Consider the following 15,185-nt stretch of genomic DNA (forward strand, 5'->3'; position numbering starts at 1 on the left):
AGTCACATTTTTCTGATTTATTGTATTTGGGAAATAACTACATGAATAATATATAGCAAGAAAAGCTCAATGTGCATTGAGAGCACATCCTGTATTTTGCATTAATTGCTGCGTGCTTGTATGTGCATTCTAGTAAGATGCTACGTTCCTGAAAGCAAATGGGGTCGCAAACTGTAAGGTCTTTCCATTTCTTAACATCTAGCAACATTTGTCAGCCGTTCATCTATGAAATAGCAGTTCAGTAAGATCAATTCTTAATACATTATTTGTGTAGGAACACACTTGATATTGGGTTAATGAGCTATGGGAACCTTCAGTAAAGAATGTCTGTTCTCTCATGCAGTCGATATGGATGAGGAATTTCATTTTATGGGCTTTACTTTTTTAGCTGCTGTGGAAGGTGCTTAGATTACACGCCACTTTATAGCTTTGAGAACGCAACTCTGGCTGCTAAAATTCAGTGTTGTGAGGAGATGGAAATAATTCTTGGTACTTACTGCTGATAACCAGATGATGAAATTGAGACTCACTGATTAGGAAAAAGTCAGTGTTTGAATGGCAGGGAAGTGAAGACAACATTGCTGAAGCTGGAGGTTAAGATGCTGTTGTGGTTTAACCCGGCCGGCAGCTAAACACCACACAGCCGTTCGCTCACCCTCCCCCCTCCCTCTCTGGGATGGGGGAGAGAAACGGGAAAGTGAAGCCTGTGGGTTGAGATGAAGACAGTTTATTAAGACAGGAAAATAATAATAATAATAATGATACACATACTACTACTAATAATGTGTACGAAACAAGTGATGCACAATGCCATTGCTCACCACCCGCTGACCGATGCCCAGCCTATCCCCAAGCAGCCGGCCCCCCATCCCGGCTAGCCACCCCTAGATGTTGTTTAGCATGATGCCATATGGTATGGAATACCCCTCTGGCCAGTTTGGGTCAGCTGTCCTGGGTCTGTCCCCTCCCAGCTCCTGCTGCACCCCCAGCCTGCCCGCTGGCAGGACAGAGCGAGAAGCTGGAAAGTCCTTGGCTTAGCGTAAGCACTGCTCTGCAACAATTAAAACATCAGCGTGTTATCAATACTCTTCTCATCCTAATCCAAACCATAGCACCCTACCAGCTACTAGGAGGAAAATTAACTCTATCCTAGCTGGAACCAGGACAGAAGAGGATCTGTGCAACAGTCAGCAAATACATCACTGTGATAAGAAATATTTCACTGTGTTTGAGCCCTTGTAAAATAAAGGGTTACACTTATTTTGACAACATTGTTTAAAGAATGCAGCTGTTTGGTTTGTGATAAAGAAAATAATGTTAAGCTTTTATTGTTGATTTGTTGATGCATTCTGTGATCAGGCAGGATGACTTTTGAGTCGCTTTCTGTTCCTCAGGTTGTGGCCCAGGTGTTTTAGCCGATGCCAAGATGCGGGTATTTGAGCGGTGCGTGTACTTCGGTGATTCGTGCCAGGATGTGCTGAGCACTCTGGGGTCTCCGCACAAAGTCTTCTACAAGTCCGAAGATAAGGTAAGGAAATTCATTCACGCAGAGAGAGGACTTCGTCTCTCTTCAATAATGTCTGTTTAATCACAGGGCCTGGGTTTTGCAAGGCCAGCGAAGTTAAATTGCCATGTAGCGCAGATTCTGAGCAATTCATTTGACATGTAATAGACCAGAGTGAACGTTTACACGACTTGGTATTAAAAAGCATTTTAAGCTAAATCAATGCAAATCTGTTTAAATTTTAAAAATCAAATACATAATCTGTCATTTGCAACATTTTAACTGATTTGAAAATTGATAAAAATGGAAATGTTTCTATCCAAATAAGCCATAGCAAGTGCGCGGTTTATTTTTAAACGTTTCATTTAAAATAACTTTAGCATATATTTTGATCCTTTTCTGATGTTTTTATGATAACATATGAGTAATCCTTTTACTTCCAATAACTAAAAAGATAAATCTGATGTGGTGTACCTCTGCAACCAGCCAGGGGCCTTGTCATTAAGCACAGTGTCTTATATTTTTGAAGAAGGGCTTGGGTGTTGAAATGAGGTTATGGCAATAGTTTGAGTGTAGGGGTATTGTTAGTGGCGTTTGTATTTGTGAGCCTTTTTAAATACATCTGAAAAATGTTTCTTGCAGATGAAAATCCATTCACCCTCGCCCCATAAGCAGGTCCCATCAAAGTGCAATGACTACTTCTTCAATTACTTCACGCTTGGAGTGGTGAGTGGGAAGCTTCCCTAAACAAATGCATGCGACGTTCTGATTCCGCTACACAGCAACTGCTTCAGAATGCCAAAAACTGTGGGGAAACTGAAACTCTTGCTGCTGTAGGAATCTCTGGATTAAGAAAAACACGACTAACTTTTTCTAGTGCTTGTGAATTCAATCAGTAACATTTTGTCATATCCAGCAGTGGGTGGAGGGCTCTTTGTGCTTGTGCTTTGGTGTTCTCTTTTGGTTTTCTCCTCCTGCCATGCTTGATGCATAGGTAGCTGAGTTCTTGTTTCTGAAAGGCACGCTCTTGTCCTGTAGAACTGAAATAGGTGTGCCAGAATACTACCTGTGAAAGCTTGCAGAGCTGTGGGATGTAGCTCAACCTTTATGTCCCTCCTTACTGTAGTATACATTGGTGTAAATAATAAGCAGAAAGACAAGACCTCCTTAGAGAATAGCCAACATGAGCAAATGAAACTGCAGTCGTGATTGAGTACTGGAAGAAGTGTGTGTTTATTTGAATTTATAAAAAAAATCTCATTCCCAAATTCTACTTTTCACAATTCCACTTGGTTCAAGTAGGATTGATACTTATCACTTTATGCAGATGCTATTGTAACTCATCTCAGGGTAGTTGGGGAAAGCCACCTTTTTCTTTCCAACTGGCTTCATATGTCTGCCTTTTTCTTCAACAGGATATTCTCTTTGATGCAAACACTCACAAGGTGAAGAAATTTGTCCTGCATACGAATTATCCTGGTCATTACAACTTTAACATGTGAGTGTAAAGAATGGATCTGTTAAAGAGTGTTTTAAAACATTAGGAAAGGAAACTTTATACTCATTTTAGAGAGGTCCTGTATTTTTGCCCCAGTGCCTTTGGTATACCTGGTAACCAGCGGGGTTTTCAGCCATCATTATTAGCATGTTTTTACTACTATTTTCTTACATTTAAATGTGTTTATGTTGCCAAGTATGTTCTCAAGTAGTTCTTGATCCAACTATAGCGTCTAGTATTACTGGTAGGTAATGTGCTTCTTTTTCTTGATGTTGTTCCAGTCAGTGCTCAGAGTTTTCAAGTTATTTTTCCCTCTTATGCATCTGACCAGCATATTCTCAGTTCTTTTCAAATGAAAACTCTTTAGAAGAGGCATATGAGTTAAGGAATAAGTGATTGGATGCCTGAACAAAGAGAACATATTTTCAGGCAGTTGAGCATTAGTGTTAGAGAAATCTGCAGTACTTTTTCTAAGCTGAGTACTTGTCCATCAAGTCTGTGTAAAGAGAGCAATTTGTGCTGAAGGATCTTTTGTATCCTTTAGAAAATTGTGCTAGGACATTCCCAGGCTGATGGCTTTTTTGATGTAGAAAATAGAAATGGCAATTTTTCTTCTTCATCTGATACTCTTGACTATCCTTTTCATTTTATTATGCATGTGACTTTTAATTTAGCTGGTTTATTAAGAGCTCTAAGTTTGTGCTTTGTAGTTTGTGTTGGCTCTTCTGCTTTCTGATAGCTTTATGATTTGTTCTTTTTAGCTACCACCGCTGTGAATTCAAGATTCCGCTAGTCATTAAGCGAGGTGAGTAGGCCAGCTGCTGTCCAGCCTCAGGGGACGTGTGCCACCAAACAAAGAGGGAGTTATGATCAGTTTTAATTTCTAATGCATTCTTGATTATCAGAGGATGTCAATAGTGAGACAGAAGAGAGATTTTAGGTTTTGGGGCGTGTTTTCTTGTTCTTAAAGTGAAAAATACTTCAGGAAGAGTTCAGCAATTTTCTGATTTTTACTTATGCAACCTTGTTCACTTACATGGATCATACGGGTATTCACTATACAACATCACTAATTTTCTGTGATGCTGCCACTCTGCTTTGCTCAAATCAGTTACCTTGTACCGAGGGACTCAGAAGCTCTGTAAGGCAGTGTTAATCTGAGCTGGTCAGTCCATTCCATTGTTAATTTTTTAATGATGTGCTAATCACTCTTGAAAGGTTTATTGATGGTATTCAATATAAACTGTTATTCAATAAAAAGTGGTATAGCTGGGAATGAGAACAAACATTGAAAATATATTTACATGCTGTGGTCAAAGCATGTCTCTTAGTGCCTACTCGAAAATGTCCAAGCTCAGAAAATAGCATTATTTTCTCCTCCCAAATTCTGTTACGATACAGTGGTGCTGATTCAGCAAGATGCTTAGATGTGCACAGCTCTGTGCATGGAAGTGATCTAAAGAAAGCATGCGGAACTTTGTTTGAGGATGATTGTGATCAAGGTAGCCTTCTTTAATGTAAGAATTAACAGGTGTGCTATGAAAATGTGTGTGTTGACTATTCAGGGAACACTGGATGCTTGCAAGGGTTTGGCAGGGGATGCTCTCTTCCTCTGAGTGGCTTTCACGGAAAGCACTTAACTGTGTAAAATGCAATTCTGTGGATGTCACAGCAGTGTGAGCACATGGAGGAATAAAAACCTGGAAAAACTATGTCTGTGTGTGCAGACTTATGTGAAGATTGACTTGCAGTTCAGCAAGGAGGATGAGCATGAAAGTTCTGCTCAATTTTTAATTTTTTTCCCTTAGGTTATTGTGCAATATCTCAAAGGTGTTTCTTATTATTGTTATTCAGCTCAAGTATCGCTGTGAAGCTCTCCTGAATGCATCTGTTTCTTTTTTTGTTCTTGTTTTGTCTTTTGTTTGTCTTGTACTTATTATGCATCCTGAATATAAGCTAGAGACCAGAAGGGTTGATTAAAAACGAATGTTACAGGACTTAGGAAGAGCCCGTGTTTTTCCATCTGGTGGCAGCACATGATGCAGTTTTATTTACTCCCTTCTGTGCCTCAGCTTCAGACAGTAACTTGACAGAGTTCAGTTGCACAGACACTGAACTTTCACCATAAGGAGACCACGTTTATTTAGCGGGTGGAAAATACAGAGGAGCTTTCAATCAAATTAAATACCATTTGCTATGTTTGGCTTCTTCAGTGTGTAGCTTCATTCCTACTGCTTCAGGAAGATGCTTTCAGTATTCAGAGCTCCCCAAATGTATGTATAAAACAATTCTGAAACCACCAAACTACTAATTTTTGAGACTGTAAGCATAAATATGATGCTGTCCTCACCTGCAGGTGGTGGTTGTTTTTTAATGGATACAGGGTTGGTTTTTTCTTTCTGCAGGAATGATTCTGGGGACTGTAGTTCCCAAGCTCTCTGCTCTCTTTGTTTTTAAGAGAGTGGTGCTCTAGCTTCAAGGTGTCGGTTTTGCCAGCCTCCTTTCCAAATGCAACTGTTTGGACTAGATGTGTGGCATGCTGTGTTATCTTGATGAGTGTTTGTGCTAGGTGTGTTCACTTAGCGCAGTGAAGTAGTTTCTTTCATGCTGACGTTCTTATATGCAATGGTACAATGCAAACATACGCAGCATTAGGACTTGGAACTTGTAAATAGGCAAATTTGTTTAATCCCATTATCTAGCATTTAGTCAATGCTGATGACAGCTCTTGATTGCTAGTAAATGCTGGTAAATTTGTATATGAACCGATGTATTGCTTGTATGTCTCCCTCTATCTGAACTAATGTCCCTAAATAAAGGATTATACAGGAGACTGTTCGAGCATGAATTACAAAGGCTGTTCTGTTTTTCTTTCATAGATAGTGCTGATTCACAGACTGAAACGTGTACAACGTACAGCAAGGTAAGTCTGTACAGAACTGAATGCTTTCCTTTTTTCCTTAAACCTCCTAAATGGTCTTTATCAGACTTGCAATGCCATTTGAAGAAATGATAGCAGTTGTGTTATGTTGTTTTAAAATAGAAAAGTCGACAGCCAAAGCTTAATGCGAGTATGTTTAGTAGTTCAAATATTTAGTTGTCTTTTAGGGATTGAAAGCATTTGTAATAACACACTTTGAGTAAACTTAGTTACTGCATACCCTGCTTTCTAAGATAGCTGCAGGTAGAAATACAACAGTATAGCGATACAGGGAAGTGACAGAAGTGGTGGCTGAATACGAACTGGAAGAGACATTCTTAAAACTTTCGCTGGGCTTTTCTAATGTAGCTCTTGAAGACATGCAGTAACTAACCAAAAAGGTCCGGTGGTCCTTTCTTCTGAAGAGTGCCAGTAATGAGTTGCTTTTCAGGTAGCAGCAGGGCTCACCAAAATGTCACTGCCAGTGTGACACCTCCTGGGGGCAGCAGACTCTAGGTGAAATTCCCAGCTGGGCACTTGCTGCTGCCTGTTTAAGAGCTTCTTTAAGTTGAAAAAATTCTGAAGAAATTTGTCTCAGAAGTGACTCTACAGTTAACCTTCAGCCAGGGTCAGTTCTGTTCTCTTGGCTCCTAGGGTTTAATTTCTTTGGTGAATTCTGGGTCCCAAGCTGGAGGGGCGAAAAAGTAGTCAGGAACTGGGAAGCTACCATTTTTTTATTTGAGTTACTTATATCCATCAGTGTTTTAACTTATTTCGATCTTGTATGTGAAATTTCAGCTTTCATTAAGTCTATTTACAGTGATGAAAATTGCTTGAAATTCCTTATCATTAAATAGTGCAGTTTTCCTCTTCTTTTCCAAACCTGCCTGTTAAACGAAGGAAAGGTTTTTGGGAGAGGTAGCAGGGATGCTATTTTTCCCTCTGCAAAGGTATGTGAAAGGATATTTAGCTGAGGTTTCTCACAGCTGCTTAGAGAACACTTTTTCTCTAAGGTGTGTCAGAAATATTACCAGGTTTTCTAGGTACATTTTTGCCATAAGACCCATAGAATTTTTCACAGTAATTCTAATTTAAAGCTAGTTTGGGACAAAAATGATGAAAAAAACCTTGAGAGCATTTCCTAGGCCTGACAGTTTCCATTATTGAGTATGTCTCTAGTCACAAAATACTTCAGTAAATGCAGTTTCTATGCTATTTGTCAAACAAGCATGTTGCAAAAATATACGTGGCTGTGTTTCTAGATTTAAAAAAACAATAATCTCCTGTGACTGATTTTAACACAAGGTCTTTGACATCCTTGCAGTGGGACAGTATTCAGGACCTTCTGGGGCACCCTGTAGAGAAGCCAGTGGTACTTCACAGGTAAAGTGTTTCTTTTGCTTGGCAGGGATTGAGCTGATAACAGGATGAGTTTATGTAGAAGAAGAATATTGAACTAATTACTTTGGGGATTCTTTAAGTTTCATACCTTGTGGCCACTAACAATACTAAATAACTGTTCTCAGAGGAGTTAAAGGCTGACGTGCAGAATGAAAACACTTCCAAAGTTTGTTGAACTGTAAAATCCAGAGAAGAGCGAAGCAGCAGATACAAAAGGAGTATCTCTATGTATAATAAATAGTGCAGATTGCTTGTACTGTAGGCACATGCATTTCAGCAGCATGACATCATGCATTGCAGTGTCTGGAACATACGGCAGCAGACTGAAGGAGTTTTGCTTTTATGTATGTATGTGCTTGTTCTACAGTTCCTGAAGACTGAAGACAGAACAGTAAGCTTAAGTTTGCTCTGTTCCTACAGGGGTTGAGCTGGTTGTTGGGTAAAACAGGCACCACCTGTTTGCAGAGCTACCATGCTATATGATATGATATGCAACCGATTTAGGTCAGGAGAAGTGTTAACTTATGGAGACTGTGAAAATACTTTAGCATTTTCAGATATATCAAACAAGGTATTTTATCAAGCTTTCATATGGTCCATTTTTTTTTCCTTTGAAATATTGTGCTCTTTGTCCCCCCTTTTCCTGTTTTATGCCAGTGAGATCGCTTGAGCTGAAGCCATGTAAAATAAAGCTGGAGTGAAGTAGCGATTACATATATTACACTTTATATTGTTTTTTTCTGTGTTCTAAATCAACCAGAGCTTGCTTTACTGAGCACATCTCTAAATGTCTCAGACACACCTTTTGAGAAACCAACCAGTTACAAAAAAGGCCAAAAGCTAAGTGTTTCCTAATGTTCTTGGGCCATAATCTAAAATGCATTGCAGTCAGGAGTCTGCTGTCATCATATATATGATCAAAAAATTCAAATTATTTGAAGGGTAAGTGATGCATTAATCTTGAAAAATACTGTTTAATAAAATATAGATTAGTCTGTAAGATGCTGAAATAGAATACTTTTTAACATGGATTCATAAATAGTTTATAGTAAATACACTTGAAAGAGGCTGAGAGATAAAAGGTGAAGAATGGCAAAAGATCTTGGACAAAAATTATTTGTAATAAATAATATGGCACTTCTGTCTTCCCTGTTTATTTTCAGGATTCTTCCTGTCCAAGTTCAGTGAAAGAAAGTTTTCCTGTAGAGGTCGTTGTTAGCTTTGGTTCCTTTCTCCCTTGGTGTTAGGAACCCTTCTGGGACATTAACCAGAGGTTTCCTCTGGCTCATTTGGAAACAAGCAGTGGTGTTGCATAATGTAGATTTACTTTCTTCTTATGAAAGCTATTTAACATGATAAAGATGCCATAACTTACCCTATATTAACTGGTTGTTATTCCCAAGAAATTCCCAGTTCTCACATATCCATTTTTTCCCCTCTCTTCTGTTCAGGTCATCATCTCCAAACAACACTAACCCCTTCGGGTCAACCTTTTGCTTTGGACTGCAACGAATGATCTTTGAGGTAAGGAAAAAGAGCTTGATATATTTGAGCAAAGAAAATGAGGACTTTGCTGTTACTTTTTACTGGCTTCTTATTTCCTATTTCATCAAAAGCCAGCGTTTGGGAGGAGCTATGCTTTTAGAGATGATTAGCAGAGCAGGCAACTTTCCAGCCTCTTCTGTGAGGCTGTACATTTGTATGTTGAAGCTGGCACTTCAAGTCTGTCACCTAGGGCTTGTACTAGCAGGAGATGCATGAGCTCAGCTCCAGGTACTGGTGGAGCGTGCTGGTGTTTAAATGTCATAGAAAACTAGAGACTGCTTTTAGGAACCAGCCATGAGCTGTTTGCTAAACATGCTCGTTGCTTTCTTTTGTTGGGATTCCTTTTTGCAGGCAGATCAGTTCCATATTTGCTGTTTTCACTCTTCAAGTTCCTGTTTGGTATACAGTTCTTCTAATTTTCCTTTTTCCCTGCCATCGTTTTGCAGGTGATGCAGAATAATCATATAGCTTCTGTTACTCTCTATGGCCCAACGCGGCCCAGCAGCCAGTTGAGAACATCGGACCTTCCCCAGTGAGCATCCCCTGCAAAGTCAGCTAATCTAAATGCTACAGAATTAGTACAGCGTGCCTTGATTTGCTGCCACTTATAATATGGAAAGCACGTTATGATTTTTGTTTTTTCAATAAGCCTCCACCCAGGAACGGTGTGGAGGGGAAATTCTCTCAACCCTTCATCATGGGGCATGGAACTGTTGATGGAGGAAAGCAGCTTAGGTGCCTGTGCCGTCGTTTATTCCTCTCAGTTGCCCTCATCCTATGCAGCACAGACCTGAAGACTGTCCCCCCCGTCTCAGCTGGCGAGGGGGGGCGTGGAAGGGGGGCACGTAATGACTGCAAGAGTTAGAAGCACAAACTTTCTGAGCCTTGGAGCATCTGGAAGCAGGTATTGATTTTTAGTCTGTTTGTGTTACTGTATTGATGTGGTGGTCACATTTTAAGAAAACGTGTGTGTGTATATATATAGATAAAAACACATCGGTATTTCTGTGGCTTAGGACATTGTACCAAGTGTGACAAGGATGTATATATGTCCATGATTTCAGGCACCACATCTTCGTGTAACTTTAAACCAAGCAAGTAGCATGTGCATAATACTTGGTTGTAACATTTGCACTACATACACTTTAATTACTTGATAAATGTTTATCTTCACTGAGGAGCATCTGTGTACTGGGTGTGAGTGGGGTGTGATGGTTATTTAATGTACGCTGTGCATAAAGCTTATTTATACAGTGGATGAGTTAATCCACCTTCCTGCACTAATATGTACTTGATGTGCTGAAACAATTTTTTTCTGCCATGGCTGGTTTACTAATTTTTTCATACGCGGTTTCAGAAAAAGAAATTCTGGACGAGGTTATTTCTATGATTGAATTATGTTTTAGTGAAAAGGTTTGATACGATGTTTCTTACAATGGAAAAATTTGATGAAGAACTAGCGTTGCCTCATTTTCATCTGTTCCCTGAATCCTTTTTTCCTACCCTCTTTCCTTAGAGAAAGAAAAACTGTATATAACAGTATCTCAGAAAGAAATCCCCGAGCTCTGCCATCACCAAGAAAACCTTTTCTGTAACTTTTGATGTGTGATTTTAATTTATGCCAAAGGTTTAGCCAAAGACATCCTCGTTGTAGTTTCACCATTTCTGTACATAGATGCTAACTGCACACCCCACCCCAGCAGACAGGATATAGGCTTCTTTCTAGTTGGGAGATGCTGCTCGCAACATTTTATCCCAGGAGGATACTTTAGGTTTCTAGTTCTCTTATCAGTCTTATTTGGGGGAAATAGGTGGTCTGTCTTTGAAATATTGAACCCTTTTTAAAAATGGACAAGAGAAATGTATAATTTTATCCCATTTTTAATATTTTGGTGTAGCAACTTGTGATACATAGATGACAATTTTGTGAGTTTTACTATGTGTGTACAGATTTTGTAAATATGACATTTTTGTAATTTTAACTCCATGTACAGTGTAATCCTGTATAGTTTATCAATGAATGAGAGCTAGGAAGTTGAATGTTAACTGAAGTTTTGGATCCTGGACCAGTAGCAGGGATAAATGTGGTGCGTGTGTGAGACGTTCTTTGCCATTTAGTCTTCCTGTATACTGTGATACTCTAAACTGTTTTGCTAAAACAAACAAAAAAAGCCCCATGGAGAATCTAATGGATAAGGAAAAAGTTACTGTTTACCTTTATCCCTAGGTGTCACTCCTGTTGAACCCCTGTTCAATCTGTGCTGTCTCCTGTGATCATTGCTTGCTAAGAAAATTCTATGCCTCAACCTTCCTTTTGTTTCCTCTCTAATTTTAATTTCATTTTACATAGCCCTTCTGTAAATTAAATGGAATAATAATGAGCATGTACACTGAAAGCAAAATAAAACGAGACTCTCAGTTACTGTTTTGTGTTAAATACAGTTACTGGGTGTTTTTGTAATAAAATCACGGATGTTCTTGCCTTTTTTCTTATCAATCAGTCCTTTTTATTTTAATGTCTTTCAGGCATTATATTTGAAGTACCGTACTAGTGTCCCTCCTTTCACAGCCAGTTTTGTATGTTCTCCAGAGAAGCAGTACAAAAACTAACATAATTTACAGCCTGTTTCAGAGTAGGCACGTAGGTATAATTTTTTCCACTGCAGCAGGGAAGGAAATTGTTAAGGTATGGTAAATAACACTGGCTTTTGTATCGTGTTTAAAGAACAGAATTGTTTACACCCACGTCATCCCTTAGGTATTTTATTAAAATTGATCGAGTTTCAGGGAGTTAGAATATCGCACAACAGGACAAAGGAAATGTGTGCGTGCAGTAAGAGGAGCAAATGTGACTTCTTGTGCTGCTGACTTGTGCCTTGAGGTGTTTGAGCAGCAAAGCACTGAAAGTGTGCTTGCCCTGAAGCAGCTTAGAGCTCGGTGCAGGTGTAGGCATTTCTCCTGCCCTGTCTACCTACGCGTGGTAAAACCCTCAGCCACCCGTGCTCTAGCACCCTTTGGTTTGGGGATACAAAATGGCCTTGCTTAGTGGGTTTGGCTCAATGTGCTCTCAGAATGTTACTAGAATATGATAATCATACTGCTAATAATTTCACTTAATTTTAACTAATCCTTTTCTAACAATAACTCCAATTTAGCTGCAGGAGGAGATGAGTTCTTGACAGGACGATCTGAGTAACAGCTACACAAGTGCTACCAAAATCCCGCTTTCAAGCATATTCAGCTGCAGTTCTTCCGGAGTGGGAGGTCAGGACTGCTGCTTGTAGCATGGACCTTGAGATTTAGGACAGGATATAGCAGTAGCTAGCCAAAGGTGTGTAACAGCTTCAGTGGCTTCCGCCTTCACTTACAATACTTGGGTGAGTCCAAAAATGTGTCTATTGTAGATAATTAAATGTACTCTTAACAGCTCAAGTACTTCCCAAGGTCAGTCCTGAGAGTTCTGAGCTGTGGAAGATCAGTGGCTTTGCTTGAAAAACCTCTTGCTCTGTTGCTAAGAAAAACAGCTCGTTACATCACTGTGACTTGTTCTTAACTGCTTTGTTCCCAATTGTAGCCTTCCAGTTTCCCAGCAATCTCTTCTGGAAGAGGAGAGAGCATTTTGTCTGTGAGAAGCTCACCCTGGTACTTCTGTCCTTTGCTTAAAATCTGTAAAGAGCACGTTGCTACTCTGCAGAGCTGGGCAGGAGGAGGAGAGAAGGAGCCTTCAAAGACTCGGATGAGCGTGCTTTCAATTTATCAGTGAGGAGTGAAAGCACTTTCCCCCACTTCTTGGGTTTGCTTTGCTCTTTTGCTGTATGTTTTTTTGGTCAGTCTGCAGTTTCCTTTACAGAAAGGCAGGGGTAGGTAATGTGGACCAGCTCTCTTGGGTTTTCCCCACTCGCCGTCTGTAACTGCAGCTGTTCATAGAGCTCACTTCTCTGAGCTCTACTTTTGTTTTGCTTTTTGTTTTTGTTTAAAGCAAAAATACTTTTTGTTTGCTCCTATTTGGACTAAGCCAAGCTGGTGCTGATGTGTTAGGGAAGTTGGTGTGGGGTGATGCTGGCTGCATCACCTTCCCCTCCCAAAGGAACCAAGAGATTTGGGCGGTGTCTGATCCCATCTAAGTGTGTGCACAGAATTTTGTACTGTTTTATACAGATCCTGCATGTTTGCCACATGTGCATTGGTCCATCATTTTGGTTTCACATGAAACAACTGTTTCTTTGACACAGCATTCAGTACAAGAGCATTTTTAATAAAGCACGTGCATCCAATCCCTTTGTGATGTCTACCTTCTTGCTTTGTACAGAAACGGTGAGAATATGTGCGTGTGCTTGCCTGCTTAGCTTTGAATCTCATGGTATTGTCCACAGTATTTCATTTACTTACGGGTAATAAAACAGAGCTGTGAGCCCTTCCTCTGGAGGTGAAGCTGATTTTCTTCCCGGACTCACAGGCCTGCACGCAGTCCCTGGGCTCCCACGAGTGCTGCAAGCAGTGCTGTATCGATCGGTGCTGTTGGGTAACACTAGAAGCCTCTGTTCCCAAAATTGCAGTTCCTGTCAAGAAAACCCAATTTTCTGTTGCCAGGAACTCTTACACTTCTCATTCTAAACAGATCTTTTTGCTGAAATAGCTATCAGGTGGTGGGTGAGGACTGATTCATGTGCTTATGATGGCTCATGATCCAGACTTTCCATCAAAACCATAAAACAAAGCCTATCCCAAGGCTCAGCATCTCAGCGAGGTGGGGATTCAGCCTTAGCAGGGGCAGGCTGGATGCTCCAGCTGGCTTTTCCCAAGGGAAACCAGGGGTGCTAGTGCCTGGTTCACACTGACTTTTACAGGTTGTTAGAGGCTAAACTTTGGTGTTGTGATGCAAAAAGTGCTCTGAGCTAGCTCAGATACAATTGTTTCATGTCAACTCTTGTCCCATAGACACCATTGTTATTATTTAAACCCTATATCACAACTGCACCAACACAAAGGCACTCTCTTCTACAACTCGTCCGGTCAGCCAGCTCGGCACAGCACGTGTAGAAAAACAAATACATTGCTGTGTGTTTGTGGAGTTGGTAAAATGCCAGTCAGCTCTGGTTGGGTTTCTTCACGGAAGTTGTGGCCCAGGATGCTTCAGAGGTAAGGTAAGGCTGAAAGAAAACATGGGAAAATGAAAAATGATGCACAAGAGTTACATCTTCAGTAAGCATTAAAATAGGATCTGGAGTTAATGAAGTGGGGTTGAACTTAAATACCATATTCTTTAGCTGTAGTTAATTAAACTACTAAAAGTGTTTATCTGATAAACTTTGTGTAAGCATTTTGGTTGGTTTGTGGGGATGTTTCTTTTTCCAGCAGGCAGAATTGCTCCTCTTCATGAGCTGGGAAGGCTTTCCGCTTGACCTAGTGGGAAAGGTGAGCTGGAGTCTGCTGATGAGGTTTAGCACTGCGCCGTAAAGTGGCGTTATGACAACAACTTTCATTCTGGATCAGACTTCTATGCTTTAATATAACCTTTTCTCTTGCATACCCTATCTTCTTCCCCCTTTAAATGCTGTTAGTTTGGTCATTTTAAAGTATTCATACTGCGATTTTGGAAGCTGGTTTTAAATGTTTTAGTATTTCAAACCTACATCACAGATTCACATTAGTGCTTAACTTCTGTTCCATTATTAGTATCTTTCAGAGAGGTGTTTATTTTAAATACCAGTCTCTCTGCATGATTATGAACACGCAGTCCAATCAAGAAAGTAATCAAAACAGCCTGAATCATCACTGCTGTGCCTTTGCACCTCAGTTGGTCTCTCTTGGAAACCTGAACCCCTGAAATATCACGGCGTTATTCCCATCCAGCTCTGTCAGCCCCCAGAGGACAAGGCAGTCGCTGAGGACCTGCGTAGTTTTGTGTTTTTTCCCAGGATTTGTCAAAGGATGGAAAGGGAAGGGAGAGAGATGGGTGAGCTCAGTTTGGGTGAGTTGCAGGGAGAACTGGCTGGGGGGGGGAGGGGTGAGGGCTGTTTGCTGCTCTTGGAGGGACTCAAATGCACTCATACTTTGGGTTTTAGTTTCCCTTCTCATTTCTCAGTCTGGTTTCCATACTGACTGTAAGCCTGGAAAAATCTTGGCAAGTTGAATTTTAAAGCGTTACTGGTTCTGACAAACCTCAGTGAAGTTACCAGCATCATTAGGGAAATGTGTCGGGCTGATTTTCAGGGCTGCTGAGACCTCCAGCTCTATCGGGAGCTCAACAGTTCTTCAAACCAGGCCAGGCCTGAGCTCAGACTCTCCTCACTGGGTCTGTTGGGGTCTCAGCACTC

The 15,185-nt window shown here is 40.4% G+C and overlaps 1 protein-coding gene across 3 annotated transcripts in view; it reads left to right on the forward strand.

Annotated features, from left to right (window-relative positions):
• Nucleotides 1–13,142, forward strand: part of PHAF1 (phagosome assembly factor 1) — a 36,831-nt gene extending 23,689 nt beyond the window's left edge. For 2 of the 3 annotated variants that reach the window (XM_067004687.1, XM_067004688.1), the window contains exons 10-17: nt 1,395–1,528; nt 2,147–2,230; nt 2,920–3,002; nt 3,764–3,807; nt 5,882–5,925; nt 7,247–7,305; nt 8,775–8,847; nt 9,315–13,142. In XM_067004687.1, the coding sequence (XP_066860788.1) occupies nt 1,395–1,528; nt 2,147–2,230; nt 2,920–3,002; nt 3,764–3,807; nt 5,882–5,925; nt 7,247–7,305; nt 8,775–8,847; nt 9,315–9,404 (611 nt within the window). In that variant the 3' untranslated portion in view covers nt 9,405–13,142. The remainder of the gene's footprint in view (nt 1–1,394; nt 1,529–2,146; nt 2,231–2,919; nt 3,003–3,763; nt 3,808–5,881; nt 5,926–7,246; nt 7,306–8,774; nt 8,848–9,314) is intronic. The other variant, XR_010834633.1, reaches the window with a different exon arrangement.
• The last annotated feature ends 2,043 nt before the right edge of the window (nt 13,143–15,185 follow it).

Source organism: Anser cygnoides, chromosome 12 (assembly GCF_040182565.1).
Source record: "Anser cygnoides isolate HZ-2024a breed goose chromosome 12, Taihu_goose_T2T_genome, whole genome shotgun sequence".
NCBI lineage: Eukaryota > Metazoa > Chordata > Aves > Anseriformes > Anatidae > Anser > Anser cygnoides.